Source organism: Semicossyphus pulcher, unplaced genomic scaffold, assembly GCF_022749685.1.
Source record: "Semicossyphus pulcher isolate SPU_LCO1_2020_fin unplaced genomic scaffold, fSemPul1.0.p SCAF_10, whole genome shotgun sequence".
In the NCBI taxonomy this organism is placed as follows: Eukaryota; Metazoa; Chordata; class Actinopteri; order Labriformes; family Labridae; genus Semicossyphus; species Semicossyphus pulcher.
The window spans coordinates 27,720,690-27,739,146 of NW_027211604.1; the positions used below are offsets into that span (position 1 = coordinate 27,720,690).

General features: G+C 39.3%; 1 protein-coding gene across 1 annotated transcript; it reads right to left on the bottom strand.

The window, feature by feature from the left end:
- Positions 1-1,952: 1,952 nt before the first annotated feature.
- On the bottom strand, positions 1,953-15,603 carry LOC138601533 (neutrophil collagenase). The gene is made up of 10 exons (XM_069672880.1): positions 15,466-15,603; positions 11,393-11,649; positions 8,732-8,880; positions 8,490-8,615; positions 5,819-5,980; positions 5,476-5,605; positions 5,228-5,364; positions 4,314-4,479; positions 3,695-3,795; positions 1,953-2,092 (listed from the first exon to the last, which is right to left on the bottom strand). Exons 1-10 carry the CDS (start codon positions 15,601-15,603, stop codon positions 1,953-1,955), a joined length of 1,506 nt encoding a protein of 501 aa, XP_069528981.1.
- Positions 15,604-18,457: the final 2,854 nt, after the last annotated feature.

An 18,457-nucleotide genomic window follows, 5' to 3' on the forward strand; every position in this document is an offset into this window, starting at 1 on the left:
CTCAGGTAACTGCCATGGTTTTTATTTAATATACATTATTTTGCAGTCTTACGAATTCTTTTCAAAATGCCACAATTCAGTCTAGAGGGAGACTTTGTGTGATGTGGCTAAAAACAAAGACTGCGTCTGTGGATCTCTCCATCACAGCACCCCTGTGGGGAAGTTTTGGGGGCAGCTAAGGTCTGCACCCGACACAGATGGAGCAAATTGTGAGCTTTGTTCCTTGGGAAAACGTTCTGGGGCGGATTAATAGAATCCATTTGGATTACAGCAAGAGCAGTCTGTGAATCTGTGTCCGTCGGGAAAATAAGACTAGTCTGCGACTTCAGAGCTGTGTTATCTTGGTATGCGTGCTGAGCAGATTACAGGTCAATAATCACTTAATACCCTTGAGAATACCCAACACCTAAAAAGAGACCAAGTTGAACAAGACAACGTTGAGATAATTGTCTGTAAATCAATTACACTTTCAAAGACTCTCGATGCTGTTGAAGTGGTTATAGTGGGAATATATTCTGTTTTTTGTACTGCTGCACTTCAGAACTTCTTATCTTATTTTTACTTAATTCTTTGAATCGATTTGATTTTTGGTTTTTGTATCTATTTTTGCTAAGTGTCACATCTCTTTTTATGTTGATTAATGATTTGAATATTAATGAATAATCTTGGATCAGTTTCAGTTTGGATCTAAAACAGCATTTGGTTTCTAAAAACAAAATGGTTCAGGTGTTTGGTGTCTGATTACGGTTTAATTGTATCGGCTCCCTGTCTCAGAATTAACTATTATTTATTGTTCAGTCTAATTTGCCATACAAACAACAGTTAATGTGTTTGAAAATGATTCAGTAATTAATGATTTGAAGTTTTTGTCCTAGTGCCGGTGACATGCCTGGGACATCTGCATAAAACCCTCTTCTGCCGTGCTCACACAGTTGTTGCCTCTGGTAAAACAGTGATGTGTGCGAACAAACTCAGACATGTTGTGTCACGTTCTTACAAACAAAAGCTTTAATACAACACTAAATTAAAAGTTCCTGCAGGTCAGGTGGTTATTTAATTTGGCAGGGATCACTCTACGCTGTGCACTTAATCCACTAACCATGTCACAATATTCAAACAGTGGTAACTATTATGTTCATCGACATGAGTCACAGATACTTTTCATTAAGGATTAATAATCTTTTATACTTTTAATTCCATTGAGTTGATTCTTTCGAGCATGCACAGCAAACATGAGGGATTTCATCTAGTTGTAAGAGCTTTGTGAGTCAACTCAAGGTGGTTATTTTCCATCCAGGTAAGTCTGTAATAAATTACAACCAATTTGTTCATCAGTTTTACTGGAAAGCTACATTTTAGTCACAGTTACACAATATTGCACACAAAGGAAGAGTGACACTCTAAGACTGACTGTAATTTGTCAGAAAGATTTATCAACATTCGTAGAAGCAGACACTCGGAGAGAACAAAAGTGATGCACTAAAAAAGAAACAATACATTATTTTAATCATGAAAAATATAAATCTGAACAAAAAGAACTGAAAATACAGTAAATGACCAACAGATCACGGTGATGCAAAGTTATTACATTACTTTTACATTTTGTCAGCCATGGTTGGTTTGGTTTGAACATATATCTTTAAAAAAGCACACATATAAATGCAAAAAAAAAAAAAACACTATTGTAGCATTAACTTTAAATACTGACAGAAATCTGAACAAAACAACGCAAAAAAACTACTTTTATTTTAAAAAAGGAACAAATGACATTTTACGACATGTATTACACTCTGATGTAACACTTTAAGACATTTTATCACTTCCCATTTTACTATTGGGTACATTGCGGTTATTGCTGTTGTACAGTTTTTCAACACTTGGTGTATACAAATAGAGCAGACAGCGCAGATGAGCAGAAGTAACTTTGTCATCAGGCTACGCAGAGTGTTCAGCTATTTCCTCTCAGACAGTATCTCATTGTCCTCTGTCCGCTTACAGTCCAGCTGATCATTGACAGGCCCGGTGGAGACGACACGTTTGGCGTTAGGGTCGTATTTGTAATGTACGTTCCCCTTGAAGAAGTGCACAAATCCTGTTAGGAAAGAAGATTCAATTTTGTCTTAAGTAAAATTCATGTTTGTGTTCAGCTTTTCGAAAAGCTTGGCTGAAGGTGTTACAGAAACTGGGGCATAGAAACATCATATGATCCTTGTTAAAAGCAATTGGCTGTTGCTCAAAGTCCCACGGGCAAATACTTTATTTGGATAAATCTGCTTATAGCTGCTCTGCTGCATTCACATGAAACACTTTACAACATACACATATGTGCTTGTAGGTCATTTTAAAACAACAACAGACTACAAACTAATCTGCCTCTGTATGTAACTGTTGTGGTAGTACCATTCTTTGTGTTCATTCTGTTTGCGCGTATTTATTCTTTTGTTTTGATGTACTCTCTAAATCATTGAAAATGAGGGCATGCCCTCAACGATTCCTTGAGATTTAAGTAAAGGTTGAATGACAGAGCCATGACACCTGTGGTAAATAACTGGCAAATGGGGCTCCTGCTTCAGTTTAGGGAATGTTAACTTTATTGTTTTATATTTGACTTTATTAGACAAAAATAAGTTATTATTGCAACATTAATTTGTATCCACCTCTGTTTTTATCCTATGTATGCAAATGTTTCTTGTCTTTAAAGACAAGCAGCAAAATAAGTTTAATAACGTTATAAAAAACCTCCCAAGGCATCTCCTTCTTCTCCCTCATTAAAAATTCCTGATTCTGCAAAGGCCCCGCCCACTATGTGCTACGTATCTCCTTTGGTAAAATTAGAGCCGAAAAAAAAAACATGTCTCTGCCATCTTTTAGTGGCATCTTATTGAAACTTAGCTAGCTTGAAATGTAGTAATTAGTAGTAGTAACGTTAACAGTAGTCAGTAATGAGTTTGCAAAAATGAGGATGATGGTTACAGCTGGCTCGCGCACGCCGAAGTGGTTGCCATAGGTTACACATAATGATATGCATAGCGTCACCCCGTCCATTAACGGGATTGGCTCCTTAGTTTTGTGACGTCTCAAACCTGCCAATCTGAAAATCTGTTGTTCAGCCTGTCCTTTGTACACTGCAGGTTAAAAGCAGACAGGCCCAGCCATGGAGATGATGCTGATGTTGTCCCTAATATGTCTTGTAGCACATGAGAAACACCACATGGAGATGTTGACAAGGTTAAACACTGGATTTTCACTGGAGGGGGGCTTTAAGCCTGGAAAGTGACCACCAAAACAAAAGCATGATTGAAGCAAAAATTTAACTAGAATAACAATTCATTAGAGAAAGGTTAAGAATCGATTACTTTTGGGGGCCTTTTTTTTTAGTAGCATGTTTTTTGTGTAGAGCCACCAAGTAGGAGTCGAGGCCGCGGCTAATGTGTCGAGGACTTTGCCTCTGTACATGGGATGTCTGCTCTACCTACTAAGCTGAACCAGCGCCTAATTTTGGGGCACTTTTTGTCTAGATAAAGAGAGTTTGGTGTGGTGATGGGATGAATAGGAGAACCCTTATATTTGACAAATCTGAGCATCAAAATTATGAGCCTTTATATTAAAGGTGTTAAATGTAACGAACTCTTCAAAAGTTATGTGGTGCACCTGTTACAAATATGAAAGCAGAGAAGAAAGGTGATGTAGTTACCTTCATAGAAAACAGCAGCATCTATTGGGGTTGGAATCCCCGGCCATAGCTCTGCTATAAGTTTTGGTGATCCCCCTATCGTCTTCTGCAGCTCATTGTACCTCCATAATAAACAAAAAGAAAACATGATGAAGCTTTAATTCTTTGTTTTCCAGCTTGTAGGCTGCAATGTTACATGGAAAACATCAGAAAAACTGCAGAGTCATCCTGATCAATGAGCTGAGCGCTCACACTGGGTTGATGAGAAAGCCAGTGACCGCAAGTCCTTCTGCTTTACTCACAGGCATTTTGTAATTCAGCGTTACATCAAAACCTGCTCAGTGACACAAAAAAGGGAAATACAAGCCCATTCCCACGGGTTTACATCTCATATTTTTGTAAAATTGCACAACCTGCTCTAGACTGGACACGGAGATGAGATGAACAACAAAGGATTTTAACACTTTGGTTTCTCATCCAGTGTAACATTTTTAAGGAAGTACTTTGACAAGTTTTTTGATGCATTTGTGTTTTCTTGCATAGAGAATGATATTTATATATTAAAGTTTGGCTAAGATTAGCCATAGCATAAAGACTGGAAACCGGGGGAAACAGCTGAGGGAAGCTGGATGTTAAATACCTCCAACACACGTGACCAGTGAAGAAGACAGTGTAGCGGTCTTTCCTGAAGTGAAGAGCAGCATCCACAGATTTTATTCTGGATGGGAAGCCAAAGTCTGAGATGTTTCTTGGAAATCCCTCCTCAAGTTTTAACTGCCTCAGAGTCCAGATCCAGTATTGATGACCTGAAACAAAAACACTACTGTCTTACATTTAAAGATAAAGATAGACTTTATTGATCCCACATTAGGGTAATTCACTTGTTACAGCAGCTCAAAGTAAAGGACAGGGGTAAAACAAGTGAAGGACAAAATGACAGTAATACAATACAATAATAGTGATAAAAATAAATATATACACTATGTACACCTTTCCATTATCACTAGATGGTTAGATATCGAAATGATTGGGGATATAAGTGACATGAAATACTACCGAATAGAAACAATTGGACATGAAAAAGTGAGAAAGTAGCTGCCATGTTGTGACTGTTGAGTTACAGAGAAGTATTTTGATCAGGCAGTGACGATGGTGTTGCAGAGTCTGACTGCAGATGGGATGAATGACCTGCGGTAGCGCTCCTTCTTGCAGGGTGGGTGTCTCAGTCTGCTACTGAAGGAGCTGCTCAATGCCCCCGCAGTCTCATGCAGGGGGTGAGAGGGGTTGTCCATGATAGATGTCAGCTTGGCTAACAACCACCTCTCACCCACCTCCTCTATGGACCAAAGCCCTCCTGACCAGTCTGTTCAGTCTCTTCCTGTCCCTCCTCCCCAGCAGACCACTACATAGCGGACTGCAGATGCCACCACAGTGTCATAAAAATAAAATGGTCAGGGAGCCAGTGAAGGGAAGCAAGGATAGGAGTGGTAAACCAGAGTGGTATACAGGTAACCCGTCTTTTTCTCATTGGAATAGTCACCTTATGATTCTTACCTTTGAAAAACACAATGACATTCCCGCCCACATTCTCATAGACAGCATCCAGGTAGGGAGGTACACTGTCCGGCCACAGACTGCTGATCAGGGTGATTCCAGTCTCTTCAAACTTAGGATGTTTGCGCCACATAAATCTAAAAAAAGCAGAAAGTCATCAACAAAATGAAATTCACTGACTTTTTGTTCCATAACCTTCAACCAAGGAGACAGCATCAGACATGCAGGTGCTGGGGTAGCTGATGTACCTGTCCTTAAAAAACAGGACCTCTTGTTGTAGTTCTGTCACAGCATCAAAGGACAGATCTGGATCACATTTGTCAGGTGTCCTTGGAGGAGGTCTTTTTGAGAAGAGTGAAGCAAAATAAGGACTAATACCTGCAGGAAACAGAAGTAAACCAATTAAGTGTCTTTTGACTGAAACAATAAGATGTCCATCCCAGATTTGCATTGTCTTTTCAAATAAAGTCAAATAAAATCTACATTGTTCACAATATAACCTGTTTTGGTAAACTTGCTAAACTCTGGCAACTTTTCTAATCCAAGCATGCCCTGTATCATACTGTATTTTGAATCCGGCTCTGTACTCACCATACATGTGTTGGACATCTTTGACATCACGAAAGGAGAGCTGAAGCTCATGGGTGGGGGCGAAGTTGTACGCTGGGTACATGATGGCTCCGGGGTCAGACGAGTGGGGCAGGCCGAGTGCATGGCCGAATTCATGGACAGCTACAGCTAAAAGGTTGAAACCTGGAGCAGAAGGGCAGGTCATTTAGGGAGGTAATGGTTATGGTTAATACTTATGGTTAATGGTTTATGGTTGTGGTTAATGGTTGTGGTTAATAGTTATAGATAATGGTGTTGGTTAATGTTTTATTGTTAATAGTTGTGGTTAATGGTTGTGGTTGCAGCTGCAGTAGGTAAGATGGAGAAGAGAGCGGACTTAAGGATTTGAAAGTTCACAACCTCCAGGCCCCTCCCCCTCTCTCTCCGCGGCGCTCAGTCCTGCCTCCAAAGACCTTACTGCAGAGGAGGCTGTCATGCGTGCAGGCTAGTAACCACAACAACTGAAGGAGCCACACATACACTATGTAAAAACGTGAAATGACAACAACCGCAGCCGCTGTATTACACCACCAACACTATCGAAGCAGATACACATCAAACCAGCGGAAAACAGTGTTTTTGCTGTGAACGGTAATCTACAGCTAATTCTATTTGGCAAAACCACCAGCACTTAGTTTGCTAATAGAGACTGTGGAAAAAACAGAGCCAGCTAAGCAGTAACTCACTGATGTTGAGAACATTTGGCTGTGAGAGCACAGGCACACAGGGCTATCAGGAGAAACTCCAAAACAGTAACCTGCCTGGACACTTCACAAAGACATATGCAGCCACTCCGCCATGAAACAACGCTGAACAGCAGCTGCATTGAGAACAAGCTAACGTTAGCCCGACTGCAACACCAACGTAACATCACAGTAACCGCAGACATCTTAGCAATGTGAAACAAATACAGCAGAAATGAAGCTGGGTTAATTACCTGTCGAGCAGAACTGTCTAACTCAGCATCACTTTTTAATCCTTTCAGGTCCCGTAGCTCTCTCCACCTCAGAAATGCCGCTCCAGTGTTTACGCTTGATTTGTTTTGGTCTTGGTCCAACTCTTTCTTTTTAGCTTGCCTTCTCCTCATTTCTCTTCTTCAGTGTAACGGTCTTTGTAGTGTAAGTCTGGTTGGTAATAGAGGGATGGGCAGTTTTTCATTCCTGGTGGTTGTTTTTAAGCCTTCGTGGACACAAACCGGCTGACGCTGCGCACACTGAAGAATTTGAGCTTGACCTGTGAGCTTTCGCGGAGAAGTGGTGCTGCCAGCATGTGATTGACAGCAGCCTGAGAGACTGCTCGGCTCTGATTGGTTGTTGTGTTTCAGGAGCGTTGGATTCTTACTGTGCGTTCACGCCGAACGCGAAGTAGTAGGAGGACCCAGACGAACATGATTTTTTTTAGAGATTATCTCTCTCATGTACTACTGCATGTTTAAAGTGACAGTTTGAGCAAATATGACAAAAAGTTAGTTTTAATAATGTTACCTACTACAGCTTAAATGGTTGCGACACTCATTTTGGAAAGAAACATTTCAAAACTTTTTTTCAGAAGTTTTATTGCAAGAGGGAAACCCCTGAGTCTGTCCGTTGAATATAAAGCTACAGTCAGCAGGCGATTAGCTTAGCTTATAGGCAAACTATGGTCTGTGTGAATACTCGATTCTAAGTGATTCCCATCTCTCTTTTTAACATTTGGATTTAATATGCTGCCATTGCCAAGCCATATAAAAGAATTGTTCCATTTACTGGAGTCATTAATCTGTTCCTTGCATAAGAACCTAGTGGGATGGAAATGTTTCAGATATTAGTCAAACCCTCAGGTGTAAGCAGGGAGATTAAGCTATAGCCTCTAAATTTAGTTTGCAAAACGCATGAAAACAAAACCACTGCAACCAGTGACCATAGCATAATCGGGTATAATCAGGTTTAATCAGGTAAATATCCTTCATGGTGTCCATTAGCAGGAATTCATGTGTGGAGAGCTTTATCCCTTACTTAACACAGACTAGAAGCAGGTAGAAACAAATGAATCTGATTTCTTCATGCCTCACATGTAAGCTTTTTTTGTAAGCCTCAGTGGCAGGCCCATGTTTTTATTGTTAGACAGGACCATGCTAGCTGTTGCCTCCAGTCTCTTTACTAACTGGCTATGTTCTCATCTATCTACAATAAACTGAATGGGCTTAAGCCTCAAAATGTCTGACTATTCCTTTTACTATCACAAAAACTGACATTATGGCTCTACACCTTCAACTTGAAGGCTGGGAAGTTTTACCTTATGCCAGGGAACATCTTTTTGTGTTACACAATGTCTAGTTGAGTAGCTAAGTTTTTCATGTAGCCACTCTGAATGAGAAACAATGTACAGTATTAGTGTTTGAATTCTTAACTTAAATCCTTATTGAGTTTGAGCCAGGTGTTTGGGGATTTATTTGGACAGAGACAGACTAGCTCCAGGCTTAGCTTGATGCCGAACTATGCTAACATCTTCTGGCTGTAGCTGCACCTTTACTGTACAACATGACCATAGCGTGGTATCAATCTTTTCGTATCCATCATCTTAAAAAAACTCCAAATAAAGATTCCTTAAAGTCAACAAAATCTTACAGTTAGTGTTTTATTTTGTGATTTTGTAAAGATTCGTAACATCATACCGGTAGAATTAACACTCCACTCTTCATCAGCATCAAAATGAACGTCTCCTCCAATACCAAACCCAGGCAGGAAGGCGTGAGCCAGGATTCCTCCTTTACCATCGAAAGGGGAGCCGTCCTGATGGTCTGCAACAAACACTGCAGTTAACCTTCACATTCAGAAAAACCTTTATGCCGTATGTTGTGTAAAGATTACTGTTAATGCATCTTGACTGAGGAGATCTGGTCTCTGTAGCACTCACCACCGTTGTGGAAGGAGATCACTATGTCCGCCTCTTTCCTGCTGCGCTTGTGAAATTTCATGGGAGCCACATTGGACCAGATCCTCCAAGCTGCTCTGAAGACTCTGTGAACCTTTGAGGCTGAGATGGGGGAGTTATAGCCAGCAATCCTGTGGAACACAGACAAAATTTACTACTTTATTTAATTCCTATTCATGTATCAGACACTTTAATGTTTCACCTTTTCTTTTCATAGCTGTTACAGGGAGACATCAGGACAGATATCAAGGTAAAACAGAACATCTGATAACCCTTTAATTAGACAACAGGTGACATCAGCATTCAAACATAACCTGGCAAATGTTACAGTTTAAGGTGCCATAAGAGAGGCTTCATTTAATTCTGAAATATCACTGATATGACACATTTATTTAAGCCTAAGTTTGGTATACTGCAAACAAGTTTGCAATATAATGTTAACTGATTTACTGACTCTTCATCTGACCTTAGAAATGTTCTGGTTAAGTCAGTAAGGTTATATTACTTTATGATAACTGGAACACATTTTTCCGTGTAATGTTCACACAGTTTACATTCAACACCAAAATGTGTTCCAAGGACTTTAACAGTGAATGTTTTGTGTGGCATGCAAAAGGCTGGCATCCCAGGCCTGCTTCCATGAAGTGTTCCCCAAAAAAACTTGAAGAAATCTACTGTGAGAAAGTGGAGGAGTCTTGACTTCCTGCGTGGGCTGTCTTTCCCTTTTCAGGAGAGAATCAGGAAGTGCACTTTATCACTTAATATCACCTGTGTCTGCTGCTCCTCAGCTATATAAGCTGCTGGATTCAGCCAGTCTCTCCCTCTCTTCCTGGGTATATGGTTTTTTGTTTGGGTTAGACTGTTTGCTTATTTAGTTTTCTTGGTTTCTCACACTTCATTTACACTCATTCAACACACTGGACATTACTGATATTACTGATATTAAACATTGGTAGTGTTTAAATTATCTCTGGTTAAAAGTCATGTGTGGTCTTCTCCTTCTCCGTGTCCCTTGAGCCGGGCTGTGACAAAAGTTGATCTTTAACGCCCACTAGAAAATAGTTGAATGCACATGTAAGCTGTTGTCTAATGGTAGCTATTGGGTTATAACATATGTTGTTTATGAAGAACCCATAAGACCCAATGTTCCTCTGGATTTTCAGTATCCATTTTCTTTTCAGTTGCTGATCATTTTGGATGACGATTCCCAACAGTTATACGAGTTTCAACCTTTAACACAGCAGTATGAATGTATCCATTTTACAACGGCATCTTGGCTTCCCACCCTTAAGCCCAGTTCAGATCAATGATTCGCAACGCAACAAAACAGTTTTAGAATGTTGCAGAGAAAATTGCAGCGGTGTGAACTGGTTAGTTGCAGAGCGTCTGAAGCCGTTGCGTGGAGTTGCAGAAGATTTGACTTGTCAAATCTCCAAATGCAGTTTAAGAACTGAATGATGTCGCTATTTAACTTCAGCCAATCAGGAAACAGCATAAATTGGTGTAGACACCCTGTCTCTGGCGTTGCAGTAGCCAAAGATGGCTCAGATCCTCTTTTTCCAAACTCTCTGTCTTCGACGTTTATTAATCAGTGTTACAGCTAACATTATGAGCATGTCACTGTCACTGTCATCCACTTCTTTTTATAACGATAACAGAAATCCAGCTAGATAATTCATGTAACCTCGGCCTAATACTAACGTTATAGTATTAACGCAGAAGTAGTGGGGTATGTCGTTGCTATGGAGACAGTCAGCTGTGTCTGTGTGCGTTGCATTGCTTTGATGTGAACGGCCCAGTTTAAGAACGTTTATGATCACATGTCAGGGGATTCTTTTGCCGGTTGCATCCAGTCTCGTTGCGAATCATTGATCTGAACTGGGCTGAGTGCCATCTGAGCAAAATGACCAATGTATGAATACAGACAGCAATGCCTATCCTGTCCAATATCTGACTTATCCTGCCTGAGAAATATCTCAACATGTGCTCAATGGATTGGCACAAAACTTGGTACACACACTCCTGGTTCCCAGATGATGACTCATAATGACGTTGGTGATTCTTTGATTTTTACTCTAGCACCGGTAGCAGGTTCACTGTTTGTGGTTTTAAGTGAATTTTGAGACTATGATGAAAGCTCGAGGAAATTTGTTGCAGGCATTAATGAACTTGTAATAACTAATTTAATACCTTTTGTTTTTCTTATCGTTTTTCGTCATCAGGAGCATTGAAATGGGGGATAAAGGGGGACTGGATACACAAAGCCCTTATTTGAGACTTACTCACAAAGAGACAAGAATAAATAGCCCTAAACGTGGGGAGAAGGTACCAAGGTACAGGGCTCAATGTGTTGTGATACGTCCCTGTTTTGATAAGTACAACAGTTAGTTCAATACCTTTGTTTTAATGACAAAATACCTGAAAACTATTGACTCTCTAACTGATTCCCATACCATTATGTGCTTTGTGCTAGTTGGCAAATGTTAACAAATAAGATGGTGAAGATGGTAAAAGGCTACATGCAAAACCTCAGCTTGTTAGCATTAGCTCAAAGCACTTCTGTTCCTGGGGGTAATGGGATGCTCTTCATTGTTGGAGGCTGTGATTAAACCTGATTGGACATGCTTCAGCATTATCTCTAACCTGTAGCTGAGGGTCTTCTTCTTCCAGCGAATTGTCTCTTCAAATCGCTCCACGTCTGATAGACCACAGCGTGGCCTCCTCATCACTGCCAGAGTCTCGTTGGTCAGCTCTCCGGTTGGAGGCAAACCAAAGAAGCGCTGCATCTCCTGGACCTTATCACACAGTTCAGTAGTCCAATCAGCATCTACACCTCTCACTGCAGTCCTCTTCTGCCGCTGGGACTTGGGCTTGTAGCCATAGAAGTGCTGTAGATATTCCTGAAGAAGATAGTTAAATCAATATGCGAAACTATGTGTTACTAGAGTCAACTACGATATCGACTGGTACTGAATGTAAGCTAGTCTGCTGCTCTGTTATTAAACGTACAGAGCTCTCAGACGGGGCAGATTTACTTCCTGCCCCAAAAACCAAACCAAATGGAGAAAAATAATTCTGTTTTTATTGTTGACATATGTGAAACAAACCCCCAGAAAACTGCTGGTCTTTGCCTCATTTTATTCTCTCTCTACATGTCATAATCAGCCCAATCCAGATCTGAACCCCTGAATGGGATCAAGAGGAAGATGGATGCTCACAAGTGGAGAGCATGCAGAGATGCATGAAAGCTGTAATTAAAAACCAGGTGATTCATCAAATATTAGATATTGATTTCTGAAATCTTCCTGAGTTAAAACATTAGTATACTGTTGTTTGAACATGAACATGAACTTGTTTTCTTTGCATTATTCCAGGCCTGAAAAACATCTTTTTTGCATCCTTAAGTTATCTTAGCAGTCATCATTTTCTGCTAATAAAAAAACCAGAATGAGAATATTTGATTTGGAAGTAGGAGAAATGTTGTTTAAAATAAAACAAAGGTACATTTTACACAAACACAAACCTACAAATAGAAGAACCAGAGAAAAAACATATTTTTGCAGTTGTCTCTTTTTTTCCGGAGCTGTATATGAGCCCCAACATGAAATAAGATCATAAATAAATACTGAAATTTAGTAGACTGATAAATTGTATATCTTTTCTGAATGTCACTGTCTCCTGTAAAGCGGTGTGAATAATGGTGTTGATCTGTTCTATAATAATAAAGTAGCCTTGCCGTGCCTTACAGTCCTTACAGTAAACATTCCAGACGTGTTTCTAACCTTTAATCACAGTTTGGGGCAGAAACATCGCTGCACTCGTGTAATTGTAGGTGTCCACAACAGCAACACAAGCACTAAAGATGCTGCAGCCGCTGACTTTTAGGATTACTGCTGCTCTTTTACTATTTGCACAATGTGATTTGCCAAGTAGGACATGTTTGAGGATCAACATCCCAACATAAATAATTACCCCTTGTCAACATGGCGATTATGATCCTGGATCAACACCAGCACTGCAATCTGTGAAAATGTGTTTATTATAGATCTTTGTTTGACTCAAGTCAGTGATATAAGTCCTGTTTATAGGAAACAATAATGGTATATTTTTTCATGTTTTTCTTGTTTTTATAAGCATGGCCCCTGTGAAAAAGCAAAAATAACCTTCTTTTATTTATACGTATGGTTCAATCAGCCACAACCAAAATTAATGTATTGCTTTAGTTGTGCCCAAACAAATTACAATGCTCCTGTCGATTTTAATGATAACTTATGTTGAACAAAGCCAGATGAAGACTCTTTACTTTTTTATGATAATTAACATATAGCTGTGTCCCAGTCCAGGGGCTTCAGCCTTCAAAGGAGGATTCATAGCCTGCGTAGATCGTTAAAGCCTATGGAGCATTTCGTGTTCCTGCGTCACCAGCTGTTCCCGCCCTTACCCTTGTGACACCAAAAGCCACTCCTGTCGGCTAACAACCGGTAGCTAGTGGGCTAACTAGCTAGCATAACTAACATCACGTAACTTGACCTATTGTTTAAACTTTTTTATTTAAATGTTTGTTCTTCGGCCGTGTAAGAGTCGGCCAACTCGTTTGAAGTGACGTGCAATGCATCTTGGCATACACTGGGCTGCGTAGGATACACCCGATGGATCCTTCGTGGCTCAGGAAAAGCAGGATCTGAAGGAGCCTTCAACGCGCTGTGACGCAATTGCCTTTCATATATGTCCTTTGAAGGCTGCAGCCCCTGGATTGGGACACAGCTAATATTGTAGCTTACTGGAATGCTTGCTTGTTAGCATAGCATCTAAAGTTAGCAAGCTAAATTGCTATCCCTGCAGTAGCTCATATGACTGCAGCTCAAGGTAGATATGGAACATTAAAGAATTAATACTGATGTGTTGGAGACATACAGGTATGGATTCTGTTCAATTCTATTCATTTCAATTTGGTAAACTGCCAAGCACAAAGAAGTGTTGATAGAAGCTAATGGAGCATCACACTGATGAATGCTGTGATTGGTTGATCACAATGAGGGATGTTCCTTGATCAGCGAAAACACATTGTGCAATACACTAATTACGTATTACACTTCTTTCCATGGTCAAATGTTCCTTTTACTGTATAATGTGAGTGCTGATAGTTTGTGACTGATATCTTCTGATGAACTCAACAAAAACAAAAGCATTATTGTTTTACAGAAAGAGAATAGCACGGCAGGAAGAGTGTCAAAAAGTTAGATTTTATTTTTGTTATTAGTCCCCCCATAGATTCCAGGTGTTATCCACATACTGATAAATTAGGCTCATACCAATGAGTTCAGAAGAAATGCACTGAATATATTTTTAACACAAAGTCAATTATTATAGTATCAACATTGGGTGTTGATTTAAGATAAGATAAGATCACCAGAGGGGAAATTCAGTTGTTGCAACAGCACAAAGACAAGCAAGACGCAAGTAGCGAAAAGGCAAATACAAAAGAAATAGGAATAGTGTAGCATGACAATATCTCGTCTATAATATAAACTTATTTGACTCTTTCACTTTTTTATATTCATGAAAATATGTCAAAGATCGTTAAACTTTCGAGACAGATTTTCTTAAGCACTCCAACAGTGTGTAGAAGGCTTAAATCTGAGCCTGAAAATCTGATTTATTGTAATGATTTCAAAGTTTGCTGACTTTATGAAATATTAAAAACGTAATGATAAGGGGTGCCGGTTAAGCTCAGCGGTTAAATCACGCGTCCTATGATATGGGGGTTCCACTCCCACCCTCGGCCCCTTGCCGCATGTCATCCCTCGCTCTCTCTTCCCCTGCCTCCGACACTATCCACTGTCCTCTATTTATCAAGAAAAGCATAAAAAGCCAAAAAACAAAGTCATAATTCTTACGACGTATCCAACATCACACTAACATTTAATCACCTGATTGGCAGTCATAAAACGTGTGTCACTTGGCTCCTGTACTGACAAACAGTTAATGTGTGTGTTTGGCTGCTCACATAATTTGACTGCTGTTATCTCCTGACTTCATTATATGTTAGCACAAGATAACGCTGCCTCTGTAGACATCACGTCTCCCACTGTTACGGCCTTCCAGAGAAGTGAGCGTCATCATGGTGAAACTGGAGCCAAGTGGCAGACGATCAGAAGCAGAGCTCATAAATAACCACATAGCTTCAGTGGAGGTAGAAAATGCAGAAATTAATTACTTATGTAATCAAAACTTTTTAATGATATCATGACCAGAAATCAAAGCGGTGTTTTCAAAGACAATAAAATGATTAAGCTGTGATGTGATAAGAGTAAAATGTACAAAACGGCTGCTCAGTTCAAGTTAAATTAGTAAAAACTTTTTAGACTTTTTAGTCCAATTTTAGAAGTTGATCCATACAAAAATAAATTCATGCAAACTGAAAAACTCATAATAGTTTAGACCTGTGGACAAGCATCTCGAGCCATTTTCTGGAAACAAAAACATCTTATCAGCGGGTCAACAAAAAGACCAATCAGGAAGCTTTTAAGGTCCAGCCATTACCTGAACAAACAAATCACAACCACACCTGAGCAAAGCTGCACTCACTAAAATGTATATAGCTATAAATCTGTCCAGAGCAAGTCTTCCATAAATGAAACACCACTATCGCAGCACAGAGAGGTATGAATCTAGCTGTCCCCCTCTCTATATCCCATGCGCAAAATGGTAAATACCTCTGCAAACTTCTGCTCAGCTTCAGGCGGTCCAGCGTCGTGATGTAAAGGCAGGTCTGGGCTTCGGAGAGGAAAGGCTGCGACAGGCGTCTGGCCGGGCATCATAAGAGTCAGAAGACTGAGCCAGAGCATCTTCATGTTTGACTGGCAGGAGTCCCAGCAAGGCAGTGTGTCTTGGAGCTGCTCCACAGACACTGCAGATGCACAGGGCTGTATGCAAAGCTGCAGAAGGGACCACCTGTTAGTTATGTTGAGTGCTCGTGTCCCAACACGAACAGCAAGGATGGCTTCATGTAGAACGGATGGCTCATGTAAGTTTTTCAGTTGTTGTTGTTAAGTTGTGTTGTTAAGTTTTTCAGTTGTTGTTAAGTTGTGTTGTTGTTAAGTTGTTCAGTTATTGTTAAGTTGTTGTTGTTAAGTTTTTCAGTTGTTGTTAAGTTGTTGTTGTTAAGTTTTTCAGTTGTTGTTAAGTTGTTGTTGAGCTGTTGTTGTTAAGTTTTTCAGTTTTTGTTAAATTGTGTTGTTAAGTTTTTCAGTTGTTGTTAAGTTGTTGTTCAGTTGTTGTTAAGTTTTTCAGTTGTTGTTAAGTTGTTGTTCAGTTGTTGTTGTTAAGTTTTTCAGTTGTTGTTAAGTTGTGTTGTTAAGTTTTTCAGTTGTTGTTAAGTTGTGTTGTTGTTAAGTTGTTCAGTTATTGTTAAGTTGTTGTTAAGTTTTTCAGTTGTTGTTAAGTTGTGTTGTTAAGTTTTTCAGTTGTTGTTAAGTTGTGTTGTTGTTAAGTTGTTCAGTTATTGTTAAGTTGTTGTTGTTAAGTTTTTCAGTTGTTGTTGAGTTGTTGTTGTTAAGTTTTTCAGTTTTTGTTAAATTGTGTTGTTGTTAAGTTTTTCAGTTGTTGTTAAGTTGTTGTTCAGTTGTTGTTGTTAAGTTTTTCAGTTGTTGTTAAGTTGTTGTTCAGTTGTTGTTGTTAAGTTTTTCAGTTGTTGTTAAGTTGTTGTTCAGTTGTTGTTGTTAAGTTTTTCAGTTGTTGTTAAGTTGTGTTGTTGTTAAGTTGTTCAGTTATTGTTAAGTTGTTGTTCAGTTGTTGTTGTTAAGTTGTTAAGTTGCTATTGTGTTCCTTGATGGACCAAAAAAACTACGGTGGACGGCTCCTCTCTCTTCTTGGCAGGACGGAGATATATAGAAGATCTTTTGTACCCACAGCATCAGACTTTTTAATTCTTCAGTAAATGGTAGATGAGATGCCAGACAAGTGAATTTCCCTTTGGGGATCAATAGAGTTATTGTTTTTGTTGTTGTTAAATACTTGATTACGACTGGTTAACCACAGCATTCTGAGGTCTGCTATTTCTCAATAACAGACCGTTGTTATGAAGAACAGATCGTGGCTTGGGATGATGCTCTAGAAGTCCGGTAAATTTGACATTGGTATGTTTACAGAAGGGAAAAAAAGAGATGGAACAGCAATAAAGTTAAACGATGCAAAAACTGAAGGCTATGACAGAGTTGATGTTGACTATCCTGGACAGATCTACAAAACTGAAGACAGCACATGAAGTAAACCTTCAATGGAACACAGTACGGGATAAGGCGATGTTCAAAGACCAGCTCCAGTCATGTTTTAAGACTTATAAAATGCTCTGCTTGAAATAATAAATATCGTTTGATGTGTTTTTTCTGCAAAGTACAGTTATAACTGTTGCTATGGAAACAACTCTCAGTGTGAGTGTAACAGACGGTGCCGGGGGTTCCATATCGCTATAACAACCTGCTAACTGTACATTATCCCTGAACAAGTGGCTTCTATAAGCCTGCTGCTATAAGTGAACGCTAGGAACAGGTTTTACTGGTTTTGTAAAAAATATTAAGACAAGAATACGTTAAATTTGATCCAGGAAGGTCTAACTGAATAATAATATCAAGACTATTTGGCACTGTTTCCTGCATTAAACAATTACACACTTTAGATAGATTGTGTACTTATGTGATTCCAGAGGGGAAACTAGATCATTTTTCACTTTTAGATAGATTTTATATATCCACATATATTCCACATATGTGTGAAGCTCTGTTGTGTTTCACTTCTATTTTGTACTTTAATTTTGCAGCAATCTAGCACTAGATTTCTTTCGAGATCAATAAAGTTTTATCTTATGTTATATCTTACCCCCACACGGTGAGACTTTTACATGTTGCACCAAGAGACAAAGCTTAGTCAGACATGAATAAAGCCTTCAAATGAGTACTTGTATTTTTTCTTTTTTTAACAATTTACATTTTAACATTTTTTCATATACAGTTCACAGCATCAATAACAGCAATAGAACTTCAAATTCCACCCAGATCCACCCCCCCTCCCGAGCCATAGGCCAACTCTTGCCTTCAACCCTAAAGAAAATAAATAAATGAAAGAAAAGAAAGTTAAATGATAAATAAAAACATTAGTTAAATAATTAATAAAGAAAATAAATTAAAACCATAAAAAGATAAAGAAAATACAAAGCACAGCAAATTACGTGCAGCACAGGTCATGACATTGGCAATGAAGAAGCACAGCTACTCCTACAGGTATGCTACAACCAACGACCGCCGCTACATCATTGGCAGAACTCAACTAGTTAACTGTGAAAAGTTATCCAGATACATTTTAAAGTCACTCCAGCATTTGTCAAAGAGATGGGGTTTCTTTTTCACATTGAACATAATTTTTTCAGAGGCCATGTATGATGCAACTTCCTTAAGCCACATTGAGACAGTAGGTGGGTTTTCACTTTTCCACAACATAGCAATGCATTTGTTTCCAGCAATTAGGGATAGCCTAATAAAACGTGTTTTTCTTATCCTGTCGGTAGGTAAAACAGATAAGTCCCCTAGCAAAATCAATCTTGGTGAGTGAGGAATCTCGATCCCTGTGATGCCCTTGAGTGCATCCAGAATGTGATCCCAAAATTGTCTCAAATTTGCACAATCCCAAAACATATGGACAAGACTTCCTGTT